The sequence below is a fragment of the Balearica regulorum genome, chromosome 7 (genome assembly GCF_011004875.1).
Source record: "Balearica regulorum gibbericeps isolate bBalReg1 chromosome 7, bBalReg1.pri, whole genome shotgun sequence".
Lineage (NCBI taxonomy): Eukaryota > Metazoa > Chordata > Aves > Gruiformes > Gruidae > Balearica > Balearica regulorum.
The window spans coordinates 34,030,969-34,052,231 of NC_046190.1; the positions used below are offsets into that span (position 1 = coordinate 34,030,969).

Here is a 21,263-nt window from a genome sequence, read left to right on the forward strand (position 1 = left end):
AACAGTGTGTTATTTAAATGTTTTCTTATAACAATGGAAAGAGATGATCAGTTTACAACACCAAAGCATACGAAAGGAGAAGGTGTGCACATAAGGTGGAAGAGAACCCATGATTTTCTTAAATTTCAATAGGTACCTAAGAAATAACTTCTTCTTCCAAAAACACTGACCATATACAAGGCAAAAAGATATTGTTTAGAAAAAAAAGCATAAAAAAGGCACCAAGGTTACTAGTAGCCATCATATCCTTTGGTCTGGGAATTTCAGCTGTGCTGATTCTTAATTCAGCACAGTCACAAGGCAATGCTGCAATTACAATCCTCCAGGGACTGCAAATGAAAAAAAAGTTACATTCAAATCAACCTATTTCCAAGGCCGTATATTTCAGACTAGGGCAGCAGGGAACCAAACAGCCTTACAAAACTTACAAAATAAGTACAAATCACGCAACTTGGAAATTCTCACAGGTATTCTCTTAACACCAACCTGATTTACTAAACTCAATGGTGAGTAGTTCCATTGAACAGAGTAAGAAAAATCAGGCTGTGGGTTACAAGGACAGATAATTTACAATAGGAGGCCGACAGCAGACCACATGGAAAATTAAGCAGCTTGGATTGCAGACAAGCTTAAGAGAGGGTGAAGCAATGACTATTTTGAGAATCCCTGTTGGGCACAAACCAGCATTCTGCTACGGCACGCTAATAACATACATGAAACACACTAACAGCTGCAACATGGGCAGAAAAAGTCAAATAACCTTCCAAACAGGTTTAAAGTCATTCCATCCATCACAAAAGAGAAATGAAACAGGAAAATCTCCAGCATGTAGGCACAGTGTAAATGTGAGAACAGAGCTTCCCAGCAATGGGGTCAGGAAGATCTGATCCCTGGCACAAATTCTGGAATGAGAAATCTTTCGGATAGGTTACCTCCTTACCTGCCTGTGTGCAGAAAAGTCACTGATAACTGAAAAACTCTTAAGCAACCTTCGGTGCTGCTTTTCTCTTACAATAATTACACATCAGCTCCTCAGAACTGAATGGAATCTGGTATCATTATCCTAACACATGTAACTATCCCTCCAGACATTTACAGTGCGCCCATAATAGTGTGGGGAGACTATGAATATGAACACACAGAGCAAACAATACCATCAACACTTCCCATTTTGGCTAGTACTGCTGTGTTAGTGCAGTCCACAGGCAGGTGCTGTCATTTCTGACAAGCCTGTTGGGTAACAGTGACAGGAATCTGTCAGATGCTGCCCACGCACAGGCCACGTCCCACACGGCACGCTGACCTCCTCCAAAGAAGTTTCATTTTAAAATTCTACTGAACATGTTACAAATACCAGCTGGGAACATGCAACGTATCACAGAGAAAGGGAAAGGCCTAACAGTCAAAACAAAACAATAGAGAAATCTCCTCCGAGGACAGCAGTGGGCTTGCCAGAGCCCGTGCTGCATTTGGTCAGGGTTGGATCTTTGTGATGGAGGGATGCCTGGCCCATCAAACAAGGTAATGGGCAAAGGCACCTCTGCGATTCCCGTGCAATTTCCTGACCCTTCGGTTGCCAGATTAGTACTGTCATAAAGATGACTTAAAGCAGGCTCAGGCTTTGCCAAGAATAAACCACAAGTGCCTTTAGCCTCACAAGATCGTATTCACACCATGCACAACTCCTTCTTCCCCAGGAAAAAGCCCTGTGCCAATGCATAAAAAGATGCCTGTCGAAGACCTTTGACATTGCCTCAATACAACCACACAACCTGCTGTCTGTTCCTCCCTTGGACAAGGAAATTCCAAGGACCTATTTACTCCTGCTTCCTGCCTTCTTTATACCACTTGAGGTGCAAAGCTGAAGGAGATGAACAACCAGTTACACTTCCTAGGTAGGCAATAAGATATTGGAGGCTCTCAACTAGCAGAAGAGCCTTTGCACCCCTAGCCATGACACCTCAGAGCACTTCTGCTCCCATGCAAGAGGTTATCAGACCCACAGCAGAGCTTTAAACTTTAAACTAAGTTATCGGACTACGCACCAGAGCCTGTGAGACAAACACGTACGCTCCCTCTCCCCACCCAGCTGCAAGCAAGCTCTCCACTGCCGGGGAGGAGATCGACTGGATAGGTGGCAATGCCTTCAGCTACACAAATAGATTTGGGAGAGCTCCTCTGCAGCACACTGAGCTTGGGATCAGTACATTATGCAACAAGATAATTCCAGTATTGTCTCTTTAACAAAAAGTAAAAGGTCTCTGAAATGACGATTTTTGCTTTTGGAAATTATATTAAGACCAGTGCAGAAACTGGTAGCAAAGAAGTGATTCATGAACACCAACAAAGTGATTCACCAGCCCCTCACTAGGAAGTGATATCATCACATCACATCTCCATGAGAATGGCAGAAGAGAATCATTGTTTCACAGGATAGGAAAGTGCTGTATTCTCCAAAAGAAAAGTATTAAATCTGCAGGTATGTATGACAAACAAGAGGGGGCAAACTGTCAGTGCTTTGGCAGCGAGCCAGGTGCCCAGCACAGTGACTATCAGATGCTTGTAAGCACTACTGAAGAATACGAGAACATTTCCAGTCAGGTCTGGGATAAATTGCAAGCTCTGGGTACGCTGTACAATTACCCTACAGCCCAACCAGGTTCTTCTCTACCTGATCCATCACTCCTCGCTCCATCCCTCCAGCCACAAACAGTAAAATCCTTTCTTGCTCCCTGCTTAGCAGCTATATAAAGACTGTGCTCTTGCATTCTCTTACCTCAGTCCTACACTCTCTCTGACCTACAAAAATTGCCTGTGCTCTCAGTCTTGCCAGAGATCTATACACCTTAACGGTAAGCCCGCTCCACTCCAACACGGATACCCAGGCACTCCAGTGCTTCTCAGGTCAAAAGGCACAGGACAGCTGCACATCCAGCTAGCCTAATGAAGCCCAAAGCTCTTCTGATCCCTGTGCTATGTTGATTTTCACCTTGTGGCTCACACTAAGGAGAAGCTGAATGCATGTATGCAGCTGCTGGGGTGCAGAAAGCGAGGGAGTTTTAGGTTACAGCATGTATGCCACATGTTGTCTTCAAGGGTGACATGCTGGATAACAGCTTTTTTCAGTTCTTAAAACTGTACCTCGTGTTGGACACGACCATGCTCTCTGGAGTTATTCTGGATGGTATCAGCTCGTCAGCACCTCAAAGCCCTAAGCATGCTGCACTCTGCCATGCCTTGTCATTAATGATCTGCCCCTTGCAAAGCAGGCAGCAGTAGGCTTGCAGGTACATCACTACTGAACTGATGATGACAAGCTGACGTTGCCCAGATTAAGAGGATTTTCTTTCTGTCTTACTCCTTCTCCTCAGCCTGCCCTGTGTGCCAAGATGTCAAAGTACCATCCCTCCAGTTCACCTCACAGCAATGCTTCTTCCTCACCTACAAACCTCCTCTCAAAACACTTACACTTACAGCACCTAACATCAGCAGCCCTACGCACCTGAATGACAATATAGCCAGTGCTGCTTTCCTCCCCAGCCTGCTGCCCAGCTGTGCCAGAGACAAGGGACACCTCAAATCCAGGGAACTGCCAGAGAAGAGAGTGGCAAAGTTTTGAATCACTCAATTTCTCCAAAACTCCTTTAAATCTCTGCAGGAAGACTGGTGTGCCTGCTGCTATGTGGATCTGCTGGCCCACAGCACACCAGAGGCTAGTGTCAAACCAAGGCTTTAAGAGCAATCACAGAGCAGCAGGCACGTCCAAGCAGCACTGGAGAAGTCATCTGCAAGGGAGAACAAATCCTGTGTCACGCAAAGTGAAAGCAAGTTGTAAGTATTCTGCTATCGCTCCTAAACCCCCAGGGACTGGCCTCTTAATGCAACTTGAATCCTCCGATCTCGTAACCTCAGTTCCCCGGAGACCGGTGCTGTAGACGCATAGCCAGGACTTAGAGCTGAGCAGCTCTGGGATTTCTGATGCATCCAGCCACGCTTGGTGCCAGCCACAGCAACATGAGACTCCTCATGCAATCCACCTGCTTCATCGGGCTCACCTAGAAAAGCAAGCCAGCCAGCCACCAGCCTTCCACCTCGGCCCTCAGTCACGCCCAAACAGCAGAGCGGATGGAAAGCTGCTCTCTCTATTCTAGCAGTGCCCACAGGCTCGGGCGCAGCGACAGGCAGCTCCTGTCCCAGAGAGCCTGCATCTAAAAGGACAAAGACTCGCACACAAATGGGGAACTTGATTGCATGATTTTTCTGTGTGGTAGGGCACAAGAGATACCATATTCTTGATATGGTTTCAGTGTTTCTGAATATTAGACAAGATCATAGGGGAACTCAATCAGCAACAGAAAATGGAAATGCCCCTTCCTTTGGCCAAACGCACAAAAAAAGCCCTGGGTCTGATTTTCCACTGGTGACACTTACTTAACATCAATGTAACTCAACCAATTTTCACAGTTACTCCTCATATACTTAAACAAGAAGAACATCTAATTTTCCGTTTGGCTTAGGGGAAAAGATTCTACTTTTGGAGTAAACAAGCATAAGTAACCTGTTAGCAAGCATTTTAGAGAACATTTCACTTTGGTGAACATATTCCCTCAAGTTATTTCGATGATCTAGATCAGCAGCAACTGTTGTACTCATCTCTTCAAAAATTATCAAGTATCATCAGTTAACAAGTCCTGCATTACAGTGTTTCCATCCAAAGAGCCTTCTTTTGTGCATACATGCCACTTCGTTAAAGTCATGGAGGCATACTCCAGACAGAGCAGACTGGAATAGATCACAGACACCTATTTTATTTCAATTACCTAGAAAAGTGAATGGTTCAATTCTTCTGTGTAGTATAAAAGCTCATGTACCACAAGAACAGAAGCTTAAAGGCCACATAGTACTTTCGCTTTGTGTGTGCATCTTCCAGTGATGTCAACTGGATGCAAGCTCCTGATTCTCAGCCAACACAACTTTTGCCAGGAACTATTTTCAAACATACCCTATCAGCTCCAGGCTCACGCTTATGTCCCAACAAAATCTGATGTCTCTCCACACCATCCATACTTGTACTGTCACTTTTAAATTATAGGAGAGGGGGGAAAAAAAAGAGTTTGCATAAGTAAAATTTACTTCGTCAAATTCTGGAGGCTCTTTGAAACATGAAAGCATTTTTAAATGTCAGCCTCACAAAAAACATTCTCTGTTCTCCGGAGTTTGAATGGGATGGACATATTTCTAGGTATAAGGACAGCTGATTACCACAGTTTAAGAATTTACCGACATGAAGACAGCTGAAGCCAACAGGTATCATTTCACCACAGGATGTGAGAGCAGAGGTCCTGAAGCGCAGCTGAGGAGTGACAGTGTGTTAAGCTACAGCAATGTGATTGCTTCTAATTGTCTCTTTTATATTCTAAGAGCTAAACTATCCCTGTTCCAAGCCATGGGTCAAAATCTTGCAAGAAATGCAGGGTAGAGAGCAGAAGAAAGGTTATTTTCGACTTGTTAGGCTTCCCATGAAGTTTTCAGATTCTGCACACAGATTTAGCCAATTTTATAATTTTGGTTACATCACAACATCTTTATATCAAAACAACCAACTTCTTGTTATCAACCTTTTTTTTTTTTTTTTAATTCTAGTTATGTGCCACCCCCTTGAAGTAAAACAGCTCAGATTCACACATAAAGATTGAGATGAGATAATGGAAATAAAAGATAATGAATCAACTGGGTTTGCACACAAAATAAGCATCTGTAATTACAAAGCAGCCAATGCACTGGCTCTGCCTTGAGTTACGTTACAGACTGACCCCTTGGATCCCAGGACTTAAAATCACCTTTGCTCTCTCTGTCACAGGTCAAGTACAGCTCAGCCAAACCAGGAAATTTGTGCCAAACAGTTTGTGTTTCCAACAATTAAATATTGAATTCATCTTTTATAAGTCACTTAGGAGTCACGCTTGCACAATTATTTGCATACACAGCCACTTTATTTCAGCCCCAAATACAAAAAGCTATTAACAGTTGGCCAGATTCTGTTCTCATTTGCCCTGGTGCAAAACCACGTCATTTCCACTAAGATCAGTGGAGCTTGAGTTTTGTTCCCCCCATGGGAGAGCAGAACTCCATTTTCACCGAGGCAACTCACATCACCAGTGAGTTGCTGTGCCTGTGGCACACATGGCCTGCAGGCTGCCGTTCTGCTGCACACACCACCTCCTCTGCTCACCGTCCTTCTAACTCCTCTGCAATCCCTCCGTATGCCCCACGGGCCTTTATTTTAAATGGATCTCGTTTCACAGATAGACCAGAGCAAGTTACTTATTCCCCTTAATTCATCGGATTTACAAGAAGCACACAAGCTGAGTAACACTCAACAAAAGACAAAATTGTTCCTACAGTGTATTTACACACAATAAAATGAAGCAAGCAAGCAAACAAACTGTACATAACGTGCTCTATTATTAACTGAAACCAGAAGAAACTCTCTTCAGTACTTCCAGTGCTTATAAATGCATGCTTATGTCCTAAGTAACCTAGAGCTTCCTGCAATTACTTAGTCCTCAAAGCTTTGAGCCACGTTTTCTCCGCAGTATTTACTCCCTGAGGCTCACAGGAGGTAACAGATAACTGGTCTCCATCCCTGTTTTTTTCAGAGCCCTCCACACCGACAGCAGATTTTGCTTATTCTCCTTGACTGATCCATCATCTGGTTTAACTTCTCCTGGACTCTCTTCATTTGCTCTAAATGTCACAGCCACTGCCACGCTCCCAGGCACGGTACCCTTCCCAGTGCAATGCCTGGCCAGTGCGGGAGAGGCGGCTAGGTGCCAGGGGACACCAGGAACTGTGGCACTGGGAAGCAAGCACTCTGCTGCTGGTCAGAAGGCAATGACAAGTGCAAGAGCGTGCACAGCAACAGACTGAGAGAACAGAAATCTTAATCCTACTGCCCCTGCATGCCCACAGCTGGGTAAGGAGTTATTGTTCTGCTCTTCTATAGATACTGCATTTAAAAGCTAGCAACCATTGCTTTGTGCTTTTATTTTTCTGGTAATGTAATAAAGCAATTCCCAATTATAAAAAAATTGACTGCTTGCAAGCATGATGAGGTATGTCCAGAGGTACAGCCCTCAGTACATAACACACAGTGTTGGCCAAACAAGCTCTCGTTCCTCGCAGCAGGCAGCCTGACCTGACAGGATTCACACGCCACCCCACGCAGCAGCATCCCGCGGGATTATGTGTCCTGCAGACACAGTTTTCTGCCACGTTGCGTGACCACATCAACAGCCACATAGCCCGAGAGGCAAACTCCCCCAAACAATTCCACTTGCATAAAGCGAAAAGTAATTTATTACACAGATACAAGGCACAGTGAATCACCCCAGCTTGACTACTGATCCGTGCCAAAAAAGCAGTGCTAGTTTCAAGGGCCCACTTCTGCCACGCTTCCAGTGAATAACTCAATTGAGGGGAAAAACTTGACATGTCACAGTACAGTATTTCTGATGCTAATTCATGTGTCTTTTTTTCCTTACTAGACTTCACGGAAGCAGAAGATTGTCACATTTTTAAAGTGGGACATGCTAAGAACTGGGTTTCAACTCTCTGGTAAACCTGGAAAACAAAGCAAGGGGCCAGCTCCTCTGTGCGCAAACGCCCAGTGACTCAACCGAAGCGTGCGCAGATGAGGTGAGAATCAAGAAGAGAATTGGATAATCCCACTCCAACTGTGTACAGCCAGATTTGAAAACAGAGAAACTGGCCACTGCTTTTGGAGTATTACCATCTTAGTAAAGCAGCATTATGACTATGCATTCAATGTTTTATGTCTCAGACAAAGCTAGGGTAAAAGCAGATCAAATTTACACAACAGCTCTTTAATGGCTTGGAAAGGACAACCGTAAGGCCGCTTGGGCAATCTTGCTTTTACCTTCTTGTATAAGGAACCAGTGCCTGGACACTGCAACATACTATTTCCCTATAATGTACTCTATTATCAACTTCTGCCTCAAATTCCCATATGCTGACACGGCACATATATGGTTTACATGTATGTTTTATTTAGCACAAAACAAGGAGCAGCACTGCATTTAGCATTCAGTTTTAACATTGTATATACACAAACAAACATAGATGCAGATAACCTTGAGAAATCAGGTACACATGTGAAAGACGCTTTTTTTAATACTCTCCGCCATTACTGGAATCCCTTCCAGTAGCCCTGGTAGCATCAGTGCAAGTCCAAAAGGTCACAAGCTCCTCCTGCACACCAGGAAGAACTCACCCCAACACTTGATAATAAGGATAAAGCTTTTAGCTTTTACTCAAAAGTCACAAGGACTACAGGCTATCACAGGAAGGCAGCAGAAGAGATCAAGGGCATCCCCAGAGACTTCGTTAGGTGAAAAGTAAACTGTGCAAAGTTACTCATCTGTTTTGTGGACTTACGGTTCTGTTGGCATCCTCATACAGTGTCATAAATTTAAGTGCATACATAAAAATACAAATACAGTTACAACCCTGCCACGAGTTCCATGCGAACAGCTCTCCGTAAGCAATGTCAACCCCTTTATGTGCAAGGCCTTGCCTATACAGGGCTCTCTGCAGAATTAGAACTGTAAACTATGTACATAAATGCTGGTAAAGCGTGTTTACGTAATATGTAAATAGATAAAGAAAAGTACATTCACACCAACTACCAAGGAAAGAAAACAAATCATTTTTCTACTGCTAAAAGTACTGAATCACTTACCATCTGGTTTAGGAGAGAAAAAAAAAAAAAAGATTCAGTCCAATTCAGCTATGAAGAAAATCCTGTCTAAAAAAAGTAATCACATTCTAGATCCCCCTAAGTTTAATTTCCAATCATTTTAACATGGAGAGTTTTGCTTTCCTGGAAGAAAAAAAAAAAAGAAAGAAGGATGTGTGGCTTGTTAGGCCCTGATCCTGCAAGCTCTAAATACTTAGCTATGGGGAAAAGTGCAAACTATTTTTTAGGAAAAAGCTGAGTCTCTGCATCAGTTTCTGCTGGAATGCATCCTAATTTTCCAAGAAAAATCTGCCACACTTATGCTACCATGCTGTGAAATAGAAAAGTAACATCTAGATACTAAATATCTGAATTAATTTCCCTTTATACCTTGGTAACATTCAGCTTTTTTTCCTCAATCATCTGAAGATATATCCACGCACACTGTAGCATGGTGCAGAAGTGGTATGTTACTCACAAGTATATTATTCTAACTGAAAAAGAATGTGTGGTCATGTAAATACTCTGAGTACTAGATCACAACCAGCAAAGGTCATGCTTATAGCTCTGGCAAGCATTTGTCATCCCCAAACTTGTGACTTTTCACTTTGTCCTCAAAAATACCATTAAAATTACTTTCTTCATTTTTAAAGAAAATAGAATTTTTATATCATTGTTTCAATCCACACTTCAAAACCTAGCCTACACGTAGCACTGATTTTCCAAATGCCTTTGTAAGTTCCCTTTAACAGTTGTTCATCCCACAACTGTACGTCATGGAACCAAACTGCCCTGCTCCCTCCTTGTCTCATTCCCTGCACGTTCAAACACCAACTCACCTCTGTGTGTTGCTTCTCTGGAACATCCCCTGGCCTCTTTCACTGACATTTCATCCACACTGGCATCTCATCCTTCCTTCTCCTTTTCCTCGCCATTTCCCTCTACCAACTAATTGCCAACATTTTCTAATTGATGCTCTTGTATTTTAATACTTTCGTCCTGGAAGTAGTCAGATCCTGGCTGATAATCACAACTCAAAGAGAGATCAACACTGCTGTGTGGGCGGCTGTAACAGTCCTGTGGGTCCTGGCCTTTTTCTTCTGCTTCCTGCAGTCCACCTCCCTTATTCAAACACTTTGCACTTCTTTCCTCCTCCCAAAGGTCTCAAGTTTAATATTGAACATTACCTATGGGACAAAGAAGGATTTTACTGGATTTACTGATTAACCTAAACACTACAAACACCTGAAAACATTGAAAGAAATTTCCCTGACCCACTAAATACCTTACCCACGAAATTTTACCATTCATCTCTTTTTCTGCTGAACGCTAAGTCTTTCCACAAAAAAAAAAAAAGGATCTATTATTTATTTAAAATAGAAAAGAGTTCCTTGGTTATCAAGGCAATCAAGTCACTATGGCTTCATGCGTTACTGCTTATCACCTGTGTGATGATCATACCCAGCCCTCACTCACGACTGTGAATAAGAAAGGCTTAGCTTAAAGATAGTCTGTGCTAAAGCATTTTTGGCAGTGAGGGAAAGCTGTAAGTGAGAACCAAGCAGGTTACAGTGACTCAGTTCCACAGCAGTAACTCTTTAAGCCTCAGAAATAAGATTACTTTAGACCTTGCTAGTAAGGTTGCCTAAAAGTTGGTGTGTGATCACTACTTAGTGCAGCACAAGCAGTGGTAGACCCACACCTCACCCCCTCGGGGACCCCAATTAGTAAACTATCTACTTCCAACTCTCAGACTGCAACAGAGCAGGATCACACCCTACCCTAGTACAAAAGTGCCTGTACACCGCACCTATCTCAAAGCAGGCAAAAGTAAACACAGCCCTGAAGTCAGTGATAATGGGAGAACAGACATGCACAGAGACAAACATAAAGCCTTCCCTGCAAAGGAGCAGCTTTTCTCATCACTGCCCGACCACAAGGACTCTGCAGAGCCTTTGTACGCTAAGCGGGCCTTTCCCCTGGGTCGTATCAACAAAACCTTCTCTTGCCATTTGAAAGCCAGCTGCTGAGGGGAGGGCTGGAGGCCAAGGAAGCTGCTTCCAAACAGAAGTGACCTTGCAAGCTTTCTCCCACCCTCCGCTCTCCCACTGAGCGACCAAACGGGACCCTCGGGATTCTCTGAAAAAGTAACAGAGAGAGAAAAAAAACAACAAGTGGAGTTCGGCACTGATGTAGTAGAGGCTGGAGGGGCCTTATGGGTCTGGCAGCCAGTGACAGAATTCAAAGGACCTACAAGGAAGAGGTTTCAAAAATGGCGGAGAGGGACACACTCTGAGCGCAAGAAATTGCAACAGCAGGAAGGACTCTGGGTGCTCCACTTTACCGCTATGCAGGACCTTCCAGGGAGGAGACAAACCCCTCATGCTAATAAAGTGTCAGGACTACAGCCAAGTATGACTTTCATTCTGTAGCAACTATCCCAGGAAACAGATTTCAATTTTCCCAACAGGTAGTGTCAGCTTTTAAGTTAACAGTAACTTATATCAATAAAATGATAAATTACTTTTATGTATTTTGCTGCTTTTGAATGCATGTATATAAAATATAAAATTATTTTATACAACCAGGGATAAAGATATGCAGGGGAAAAAATCACAAGTAAACATACCACATCTTTAACCGTGTTTTTTCTGCTGTCAGTTAAAAGACTAGAAGCGATGGTCTGAATTACAGCATTCCATACATTGTAAGGTTAACCAGTTTAATCAATGATTCCCATTTATTTCTAATTACATTCTTCATAACATAGTACCCATATGAATTCCTGTTGATATTTTATTTTTAAAGTTATGCCAGTAAAAAGAAAGAGTGATAATACAGATTTTTGTGGACTTAGAATTACACTTGCAAATGAGCTGTGAGCTTCTTTCATCTTAGTAATTATCAAAAAAATCTTTTTCTTCCTTCCTGCCCGTGTCTGAGCACTCAGGATTCTGGACACTTCAACAATATTCTTGAATATATTTTTAAGTTTTAGATATAAAGCTAATATTTTCCCAGATTATATAATCAGATTATCTTTAGAAACCATTAAAGATACATGAAAAACTGAGGAAAGTCAAGTAATAACTATTTCCACAACCATTAGGGGATTTCTCCTTCTCTCTCTCTATTTTTGTCACCACTGCATACAACCGGTGAAAGTATTGCACAGCTCTGCAGCTGCAGCGGCTAAGTGACACCACAAAAGCGGCTCTGGCCAGAGATGCCTTCCTGCAAACCAGATGCCAAGAAGGGAGTGCAGTTTCTAACCACGCCAGTAAACATCATCTTCCTCGCACCCAGGATCAGTCCTAGACAGTCAGAGAGTTCAGAAGGAATAAGGCCATGACTAAGTCACAGCACAGTCTAACCTGGGTGGCATCAGAGACATCAGCATGGATCTGATTTGCACCAGTGGAAAGCATGAAATCAGAGGAGCTAAACTCAGAAGATTAGAATGAGGCTTAGTTATCCCTGCAAATTCAAGCACAGAGAGTTGCATGCTGCACAGCCTTTCCTACTCTGAGTCACTCCAACTCCCGCTCTAGGCTGTTCAGTAGCAAACTGTCAATAAAATTCATTAATGACATGCTTTATATAGAAACAGTGCATTTAACTAAGAGGCTACAACAAATGAAGAGTGCAGCAAGGGGTGAATTACGTGGTTAATGGAATACAGGATGTGTGTCAGTGAAGGAGTGGTAAAAGGTGGGTGGGAGTCAATGTTACATAGATCTGCTTGAAGTTTGGTATATACGTGAACCTAATTCCCCTTTTAATTTCAGTACAGTTATATCTAGCGCTCCTCTGTGTTTCTACTGATATATAAATTCTCTGATGAATAATTGATAACCAACTTTCTTTTACGTAAGCCATTACTGGAGAGCCAGCAAATATTACAGACATGTTGTTTGTCTTCTCTCTTTTTAGTCTTGTTCTAATCTGAATCATGTTTGGCTAGCATTCATATCTATCTCCTTGATTGGTGGTACCTTTTTTTTTATATATATATATATATATACACACACACACCCTTGCAGAACCTGTGACAAAACAGTGCAAAAAATACGTTCTTTGACAGAGATTCTTATTTTTTGTCCTATGTAAACACACATCTGCAGCTGTTTCTGTACTGCCTGTCCAAGTTCTACACCTTGTAAAATATTCTAGCATCGTAACGCAACATTTAATTATAGCTAACAACTGACCTTCTACGCAGGTGGCTGTCATTTTTGTCCAGTCAAGACTGTTGTTTTACCTGATGGCTACACGTAATCCTAACTTCTCAAATCAAATTAAGAGGATCTGGGAAGCAACCCCTAGAAGAAAGTGAAAATGAGCAAAGGATATTTCACAAACTTGGGGGAATTGTAATACGTAACAGCAACAAAAAAGTGAGAAGCTGAAAAACCGTCGATCCCACAGGAGAGTTCAGGTAGAAAGAAGCCTAGAAATAGGGGGAGTTGGGCAGGAGAGAACAGCTGTAACACTTCTCAACACATTCTCTGTGTGTGTGTGGGGGGGAACAAACACAGCAGGAGGCCAAAACCGTAACCTGAACCTGACCTCACTACACTGGTTGTATCATAAAACCACTGGGCTGAACTTTGGTCATTGCATCACCAACACAAAGCAGTGTCAAAGCCCAGCCAAGCAACTACACCGTGATTATTTTTTTTTTTTTTATTTCACATGCACTCAAGATGGTAGAAGCCAGCTAATAATATGGCCTTTCAGAAAAAAAACATGACACTTTAATTGTCAGTTGGCTGGACAGCTTGCTTTTCTTTTGAGGTTTTGGATTTTTGGGTTTGGGGTTTTTTTTTTTGTTTTGGGTTTGATTTTTTTTTTAATATTACTGCACTGAAAAATGTGGGTGTGATATAGCATTTAACTGGAACATTAAGTGCCGAGGACATATTTCTGTCTGTATCTGTTAGAAATGGAAATCAATACAGTAGTTAAAAACATTGAGGATCATAAGGTGATCAATTATGCAAAATATAAACCTTATCACCGACATAACATGGCACCAGGAATGTTCCCATAAAGATGTTCTTAAATTCTTAATAAATATCCTTGTACACAGGACGTGTGATTCATGGTTTACTGAACGATAAACACTAAAGGGTCAAGTAACTCACCTAATATCACCCAGCAAGTCAAGATCAAGCTGAGATCAGAACTTAGGATCCTGGTTTTCCATGACGATCTTTCTTACAACTGCATGTTACTCCATAGGCACGATGTCCTACCAATACCAAGCACTTCTGTTTCTATAAAATGGCTTTTGTGCTGCACAGAAAAAGAACCAGTGTATTCAAAAGTAAGCATTCTAGCAGCCACTTGTAAGCATGAAATGTAATTGCTGAGGGAGGACAAAGTTAGCTTAAGCCAATAATTTATCCTTATCACTGATGATAACAATAACTGCCAAAAATTCCAGCCCATACCTCCATAATTAAATCAACTCTCCCTGCAGAAGGGGAGTGAATAGCAGAGCACACTGAACATGGAGCTTTCCAAATCCCTTGGCTGCTGACAAAATGCCAGTCGCCAATCAACACAGCAGTGGCAAGACCGTTGGTGTCCTCAGCCATTCGCTCCAATGCGGCTCACTCCACCTCTCAACTCGAGAAGTCTGCCCCTCATCCTAAGCATCCTGCCAGGTACAGAAACACTCACCTGACCTTCACCCCATGCTCCCAGCACTGGCACTTTAAACATCAGTGCATGAACATGAAACAGATGATGACTGCAATGCTTTGTAGCTTCAGGTGGAACTCGAAAGCAGCAACTCAAATGAACAACCTCCTCTACAAAGAGGAAGCAATAATGCCATGACCTAAATTTGCATTCTGTGCACCAAAGTTATTTATAAAAGGAGGGAAATAGGTTTGGGAAGAGAGAGTCAAGTCACCAATCTTTGTTTACAGTATCGGTATTTCATCCTCTGCTGGGCCATCACATGCCCGCATGTGTTGGGTTTGCGTGGCAAGGTTTTGGTAGCAGGGGGGGTACAGGGGTGGCTTCTGTGAGAAACTGCTAGAAGCTTCCCCTGTGTCTGACAGAGCCAATGCCAGCCGGCTCCAAGACGGACCCGCCGCTGGCCAAGGCCAAGCCAATCAGCGCCTCTGTCATAACATATTTAAGAAAGAGAAAAAACAGTTAGAGAGAGCTTTTGCAGCTGGAGAGAGGAGTGAGAAGATGTCAGAAACTCTGCAGACACCAAGGTCAGTGAAGAAGGAGGGGCAGGAGGTGCTCCAGGCGCCCGAGCAGAGATCCCCCTGCAGCCCGTGGTGAAGACCATGGTGAAGCAGGCTGTCCCCCTGCAGCCCATGGAGGGAGGATGAGGGGGTGTAGAGATTCCACCTGCAGCCCGTGGAGGACCCCACGCCGGAGCAGGTGGAGACACCTGAAGGAGGCTGTGGCCTATAGGAAGCCCATGCTGGAGCAGGCTCCTGGCAGGACCTGTGGATCCGTGGAGACAGGAGCCCACGACAGAGCAGGTTTGCTGGCAGGACTTGTGACCCTGTGGGGGACCCACACTGGAGCAGTTTGCTCCTGAAGGTCTGCACCCCGTGGAGGAGACCCACGCTGGAGCAGTTTGTGAAGGACTGTCTCCCATGAGAGGGACTCCATGCTGGAGCAGGGGAACGATGAGAGGAGTCCTCCCCCTGAGGATGAAGAAGCGGCAGAAACACCGCCTGATGAACTGACCGTAACCCCCATTCCCCGTCCCCCTGTGCCGCTGGAGGGGGGCGGAGGTTGAAGCCGGGAGTGAAGTTGAGCCCCGGAAGATGGGAGGGGTGGGGGGAGGTGTTTTAAGATTTGGTTTTATTTCTCATTCCTCTACTTTGTTTTGCTTAGTAATAAATTAGATGAATTCCCTCTCTAAGTTCGGTCTGTTTTGACGATAGTTAGTGAGTGGTCTCTCCCTGTCCTTATCTCGACCCATAAGCCTTTCGTTGTACTTTTTCTGCCCTGTCTAGTGAATGAGGGGAGTGATAGAGCGGCTGTGGTGGCACCTGGCCCCCAGCCAGGGTCAACTCACCACACCGCAACATCTATATTTCTGACTAACGTACAATATTTCCAATTCATGTATAATATGTAAGAATACCATGAGGCCACATATATCTTAAGTTTAATGCATATCTTAAGACTTGAGTTTGCCTTTAATCAAGACATTGATTTTTTTAATCAACACATGGATTTACCTTGTTTTTAAATGAAATTTGTTAACTTGGTGGGCTGCAGCCACTGGAGTCCTATTTTATTACTATCATTCATCTGTTTTTCAGAATCCTAACCAGCTGGGCCTAGACCTACCATGGTACTTAGCTGCTGAACACCCGCTTAAATAATTGAGCTCAAGGTGGTATGTCCCTGTATATTTTTGCAATCAGAGCCTAACTTTGTTTAACAAATCCTGGCACTAATAGGTTAATTTGTGACTTCAAAAACACAGTATTTTCTAGGCATGATCTGCTATGTACAGTCACGCATATTAGAAAGAAGGTAACAGGATCGTTGCCACAGATATACAAACGAATTAAAATGTTCCATGTAATGACCTGGCAGAATAAGTGCTGTACCCTTTGTACATCAGCCTGAAACAATCACACGCAGGCTCCACCAGGCTGGAACTAAGCCAAAAGATTATCCATCCTTTCTGTCACACGTGGATTCTCCAAGGATCAGTGTCTGGAACTCCATGTGCTCGCTCAATGTTCATCTGTAGTTAAAGATAATGAATTCAGATACAATCACACTCAAAAATGACGATAAGGAGACACATCAAGGACAGCGCATGCCGTACAGCAAGACCTCAATCCTATACCCCAATGGAAGAGGCAGTGTCTGAAAGTAAGTTGAAATCTGATAAATTTGACAAAATTGGTTAGCTGTAACAAGCAATTAGTGATCAAAAATAAGCTGTTTACATAGCTCACTATATGTCCGTGACACTGTACTTGCGCTACCGTGCTCAGTTTTCCACGGCTAAACTACAAGTAAAAGTTCTTCCTGCACCTTCCCCTCGCCTCCCACAGCTATACGGGAGACAACAGGCGCCACGGGAACTTTGTTACTATGGGGCTTCCCCGTCCCCGGCAGGCAGAGCACTGCGCTGACCCCCGGGCGGGACAGACCGCCAGCCCAGCGGGAGGAGGGACCGTGCGGGTGCCCGGGCCCCCGCCGCCGTCCCTCAGCGCTCCGCCACGGGGCAACGGGGCTGCGGAGGGCCCTTCCCGGGGCAGAAGCCCTCCCTCGCACGCCCGGCCTCGCCTCACCCCCCGCGGCGCTAAGATGGCGGCCGCAGGCGGTCCCGCCGCACACCTCCGGGAGCCGGCCGGCCCCGCCGCCCCTCACACACCGCCCCGCCAGGCACAGCCCCCGCCGGGCACTCACCTCCGCCAGCCCTGCTGGGAGCCGTAGTCCTCCTCCCTCCTCCCTCCCCGCCGTCCCCGGCTCCGCGCCGCCGGGCCACCCTGCCTCCCCCCGGCTCCGCGACCCCGCAGAGGCCCCGGGGAGCGGCGGGGGTTGCGGGACAGCGCGAAGCCGCCGCGGCGCCGGGCGGGACTACGAGCCCCGTGGTGCACGGCGGAGCGGGCGCGCCTGCGCGGCGGGGGCAGGGGGAGGAGGCGGAGGCGGAAGCGGCGACGGGACCGCCTGCCGCGGCCGGGCGCGGCGGGGCCGGGTCGGGCGCCGCCATGCCCCGGGACAACATGGCCTCCCTGATCCAGCGGGTGGCGCGGCAGGCGCGGATCACCTTCCGCAGCCCGGCGGGGCCGGCCTTCGGGGAGAACCTGCACCGGCTGCAGCAGCTGCTGGACGAGGTGCGCGCCGAGGACTTGCACTTGGCGCCGCGGGGGCCGTCGGCAGCGGCGGCGGCGGGCGGGGGGTTCCCGTGGACCGGCGTGGTGCCGCCCGTCAGCTACATGCACATCTGCGAGACGGAGAGCTTCAGCATGGGCGTGTTCCTGCTGCGGAGCGGCGCCTGCATCCCGCTGCACGACCACCCGGGCATGAACGGCATGCTGAAGGTGCTCTACGGCACGCTGCGCATCGCCTGCATGGACACGCTGCCCCCCGCCGCCGCCGCCTCCCCGCCGCCCGCCGCCGCCGCCGGCGGGCCCTGCCACCGCGCCCTGTTCCGCTCCCGCCAGCATTACACGCCGGCCTCCCCGCCCTGCCTGCTCTCGCCGCACACCGACAACCTTCACCAGATCGACGCCGTGGACGGGCCCGCCGCCTTCCTCGACATCCTGGCGCCACCCTACGACCCCCAGCACGGCCGGGACTGCCACTACTACCGCCTGCTGGAGGGGTCGCCGGCGGGCGCCGAGCCGCCCGGGCTGCCGCGGGAGGTGTGGCTGATGGAGACCCCGCAGGCCGCCGACTTCTGGTGCGGGGGCGAGCCCTACCCCGGGCCCCGCGTCTGCCTCTGAGGCGGCGGCCCAGGCCCGGCGGCGGCCGTTAGGACCGTTAGCGCTCGCCCCGCGCGCCGGCGTGAGGGGAGCCCGCCGCTCGCCGCCCCCCGCCCGGCCTTCTCCCCGGCCCTGCGCCGCCGGGGCCGCCTCACGGACCGGCCTGGCGGGGCCCCGCCAGCCCCGGCCTCGGCCGGCAGCACCGCCAGAACCACGGCTGCGTTCTGCCGGTGTGCCGTGGCCGGCCGGTAGGACCGCGGGTGCTGGCTGGGGCTCCTGGGAGCGCTACGAGTCAAAAGACTTCCTCTGTCCGCAGGCCTGCCTGGCTCCATGAGTCGGGGGAAATAAAGCGCCAGAAAGTGTTTATTTCCTGTGAGCTGATGTGGAGGAGTAGCACGGTTACACTTCTGCTCAACTGAAGGGTTGGGGGAAAAATAATCCAGCATCCTCTGTAAATAGTTAGGGCCACACGTCGGTGAGGGGGGATCAGGCTCCGGCTGGGAGAGTAAATGCAATAAGAACGGTCTCGGGGTGCCCTGACATCCACCGGAGGGGTTCCCACCGCCTGGGCCAGCGGAGCGTGCCCACCCAGCTGGGGCAGGTCTGGCCGCAGCCTTTGGGGGCTCCATCTCCAGAGTGAGTCTCAACAAGAGCAGTACCCTGCTAGCAAAACTCCCCAGAACAACTCCTGAGCCAGGACACGCTCCTCCAGTAAACGCCACTGATCCCCAGGGCTGGAGTTAAGGGAATTCCCGCTCCGAACGGACACTGTTGGGTTCAGAGTTACTGTTTCACAGTTCCTTAAAGCATTGCGTATGAGATCTCGCTATTGCAACTGAGAATTGCAAAGTTCGTCTATGCATGTTTCCTTCAGCTAGGAGAAGGAGACTAGTCAGCTGCTAATTAACGTCGCTTGGAACCGCTCGTGCAGCAGTAGCAGAGGGTATCAGAAACTGTGGGCATCTTTAGAGAAAAACCAACTATCATCCACTGTTGTGTTGTGGAAGCTATTCTAGAAACGTGACGTATTTGCAAACCTTATATATACGGCGGCACGCATATCCTAGGTACACATAAGATTTGACCTGATGTCTTCTCTTCAAAGTGTGGTCTGTGTTTTTATATGGACAAGTGAACACTTAGGGCTTTTGAAGCCTTGCAGTTTCCCTCTTTATACTATTTATAAAGACTACTTTTTCATACGGCTTTTAAGTACATGTAGTGTAGAAGAGACACCGTGAATTTCGTCTTGCTATGATGGATGCAGTCTGGAGATGCAGTTTGTCCACGGCAGGGGATGCGATCTTTCTAACAAGGGAGAAACCTTTTCTATAGGTGAAATACTCCACCTGTACTGCAGGGACTGGTCTCGTGCCTGTTCATCCTAACGCACGCTTCGTACCACAGACCCACGCCGGGGCAGCCTTGGCCCTCTTGGTCATGAAGTGGGAATTTGAGTAAGAAAACACAACTTGCCAACCTCCTGAGTGATGTACCAACCTCCCTCAGAAATCGTTCCACAACTGGCTTTAATTTTTCTTTGTGTATTTATAAAAGCAGACTTGTTTTTCCTGTACAGTGGCTTGTATGTGTGAATTTTTAAATGATTCTGATACGGCTTTTTTTTTTTTTTTTGGTGCCTGCGAAAAAATGAATGTAAAATACAGTCAGTGTTATGCATGCACAGATTAATTCTTTTGCAAGGAAAAATTGGTGGAAATTATTTCAGGCAATTTCCATTTATTCTTACAGCACTTTAAAGTGCCTGATATTTCTGCAGCTGGCTTACCTGTTTTTCCTGGAATTCCCCTGCAGCTTAGCGTTAGTTAATGTGCAACAATTCTCTATCGAATGTAGTCATTAACCATAAGGCAATGCCTCCCTGTGTTACAGCCTGTTTCTAACTCTCTCCCATGCTAATGAAGACCATCATCCTTTTTCAGAAGTCCACAAAGAAGATAGCGTGGCGCATGCAAACAGCTGTACTGGAAAAACAAACTGCGACAGAGGGCATTTTTTATCTCATCTGCCCTGTCCTCCCCTTAGGTCTTTCTGCTTGGTTTTTAATTTTTTTCTCCATGTGTAAAACCTAGTTGAGATGTTTAATGGGATAGGACTTTAATGCATCTTTCCGTAGAGGACAGCATGGCCCTTTACACTGCGGAGTGCTGTTAACAACCGTGGCAAAACCTTTTCCTTCCTTTTTTTTTTAATAAAGGTGTTAGCGTCAAAGTATTAAAGATGGGAAAAATAGCAAAGACAACCTGAGATGCATTAAAGAAAAGCCTCTTTCTGTAACTTCTTGCTTACTCAGTAATTGAAACTTACTTCATATGTTCTGGATATCTGTAAGCAGGAGGTTTAAGTCTGTAATGCCGTTCTTTCTCTCTGCAGTCTGGTTATTGTGTTTTCACAAGAGCAAAATTACTGTTACTGCTGAATTGTAGAATAAATACAGGATATCTCACCACTGGCCAGTCATTACTTTCCTTCACAGGTATGAGAGTCTTGAACCAAGTATGGTACAGAGTGCGCTTTCTCTTGCCTAACGGTCCAGATGATGGTGCAACTGGCCTTTCTTTGAAAAGCGATGCTTAGCACTGGGTTCTCAGCCCAAATCTTCCACTGGCGCCCCGCAGACAAATCCAGACACATGCAACGTTACCGCTTTTGAAGCTGGCTGTTACTGTCAGGCAAAGGCACAGGTTTAAGATCGCTGATACTATTATACAACGTAAGGCTCTTGTAGCTGTGCGCTAGTCATCGGCAGTTTCCTTAGTTCAGCTCATCGACAATTTCTGTGGTGGTTATCTCGTTTTGCTTTTGACTGGGGTTTGAATCTTGTAGCGTGGCTGCAGACAGTAGCTTGGAGAGCGCAAGCGGGGCCTCGGATTGTGCACCTGGGTAGCCGCAATCCCAGTTTTGCTCACGACACTCTGGCTGTGACCGAGCTGTGGTTATCCAAGGCCGTGGCAGTACGTCCGGGAGCCCAACATGCTGAGAGCACCGGATCCCTGTACACCTCCCTGCAGCGCAGCCCACCGATGCCAACTGAGGAGGCCACGGCTCCT

General features: G+C 46.4%; 1 protein-coding gene and 1 long non-coding RNA gene across 2 annotated transcripts in view; one reads left to right on the forward strand and one right to left on the reverse strand.

The window, feature by feature from the left end:
• The window catches only part of LOC142602643 (uncharacterized), a 60,431-nt gene extending 45,586 nt beyond the window's left edge, over positions 1-14,845 (reverse strand). Inside the window, exons 1-4 of the long non-coding RNA XR_012836400.1 lie at positions 14,443-14,845; positions 13,906-14,056; positions 12,970-13,080; positions 8,762-10,897 (exon numbers count right to left, since the gene is read on the reverse strand). This is a non-coding gene — a long non-coding RNA (uncharacterized LOC142602643). The remainder of the gene's footprint in view (positions 1-8,761; positions 10,898-12,969; positions 13,081-13,905; positions 14,057-14,442) is intronic.
• Positions 14,846-17,152: 2,307 nt separating this feature from the next.
• ADO (2-aminoethanethiol dioxygenase) lies at positions 17,153-20,659 on the forward strand. Its single transcript, XM_075758842.1, has one exon. The coding sequence runs from the start codon at positions 17,476-17,478 to the stop codon at positions 18,211-18,213; it is 738 nt and encodes a 245-aa protein (XP_075614957.1). The 5' UTR covers positions 17,153-17,475; the 3' UTR covers positions 18,214-20,659.
• The last annotated feature ends 604 nt before the right edge of the window (positions 20,660-21,263 follow it).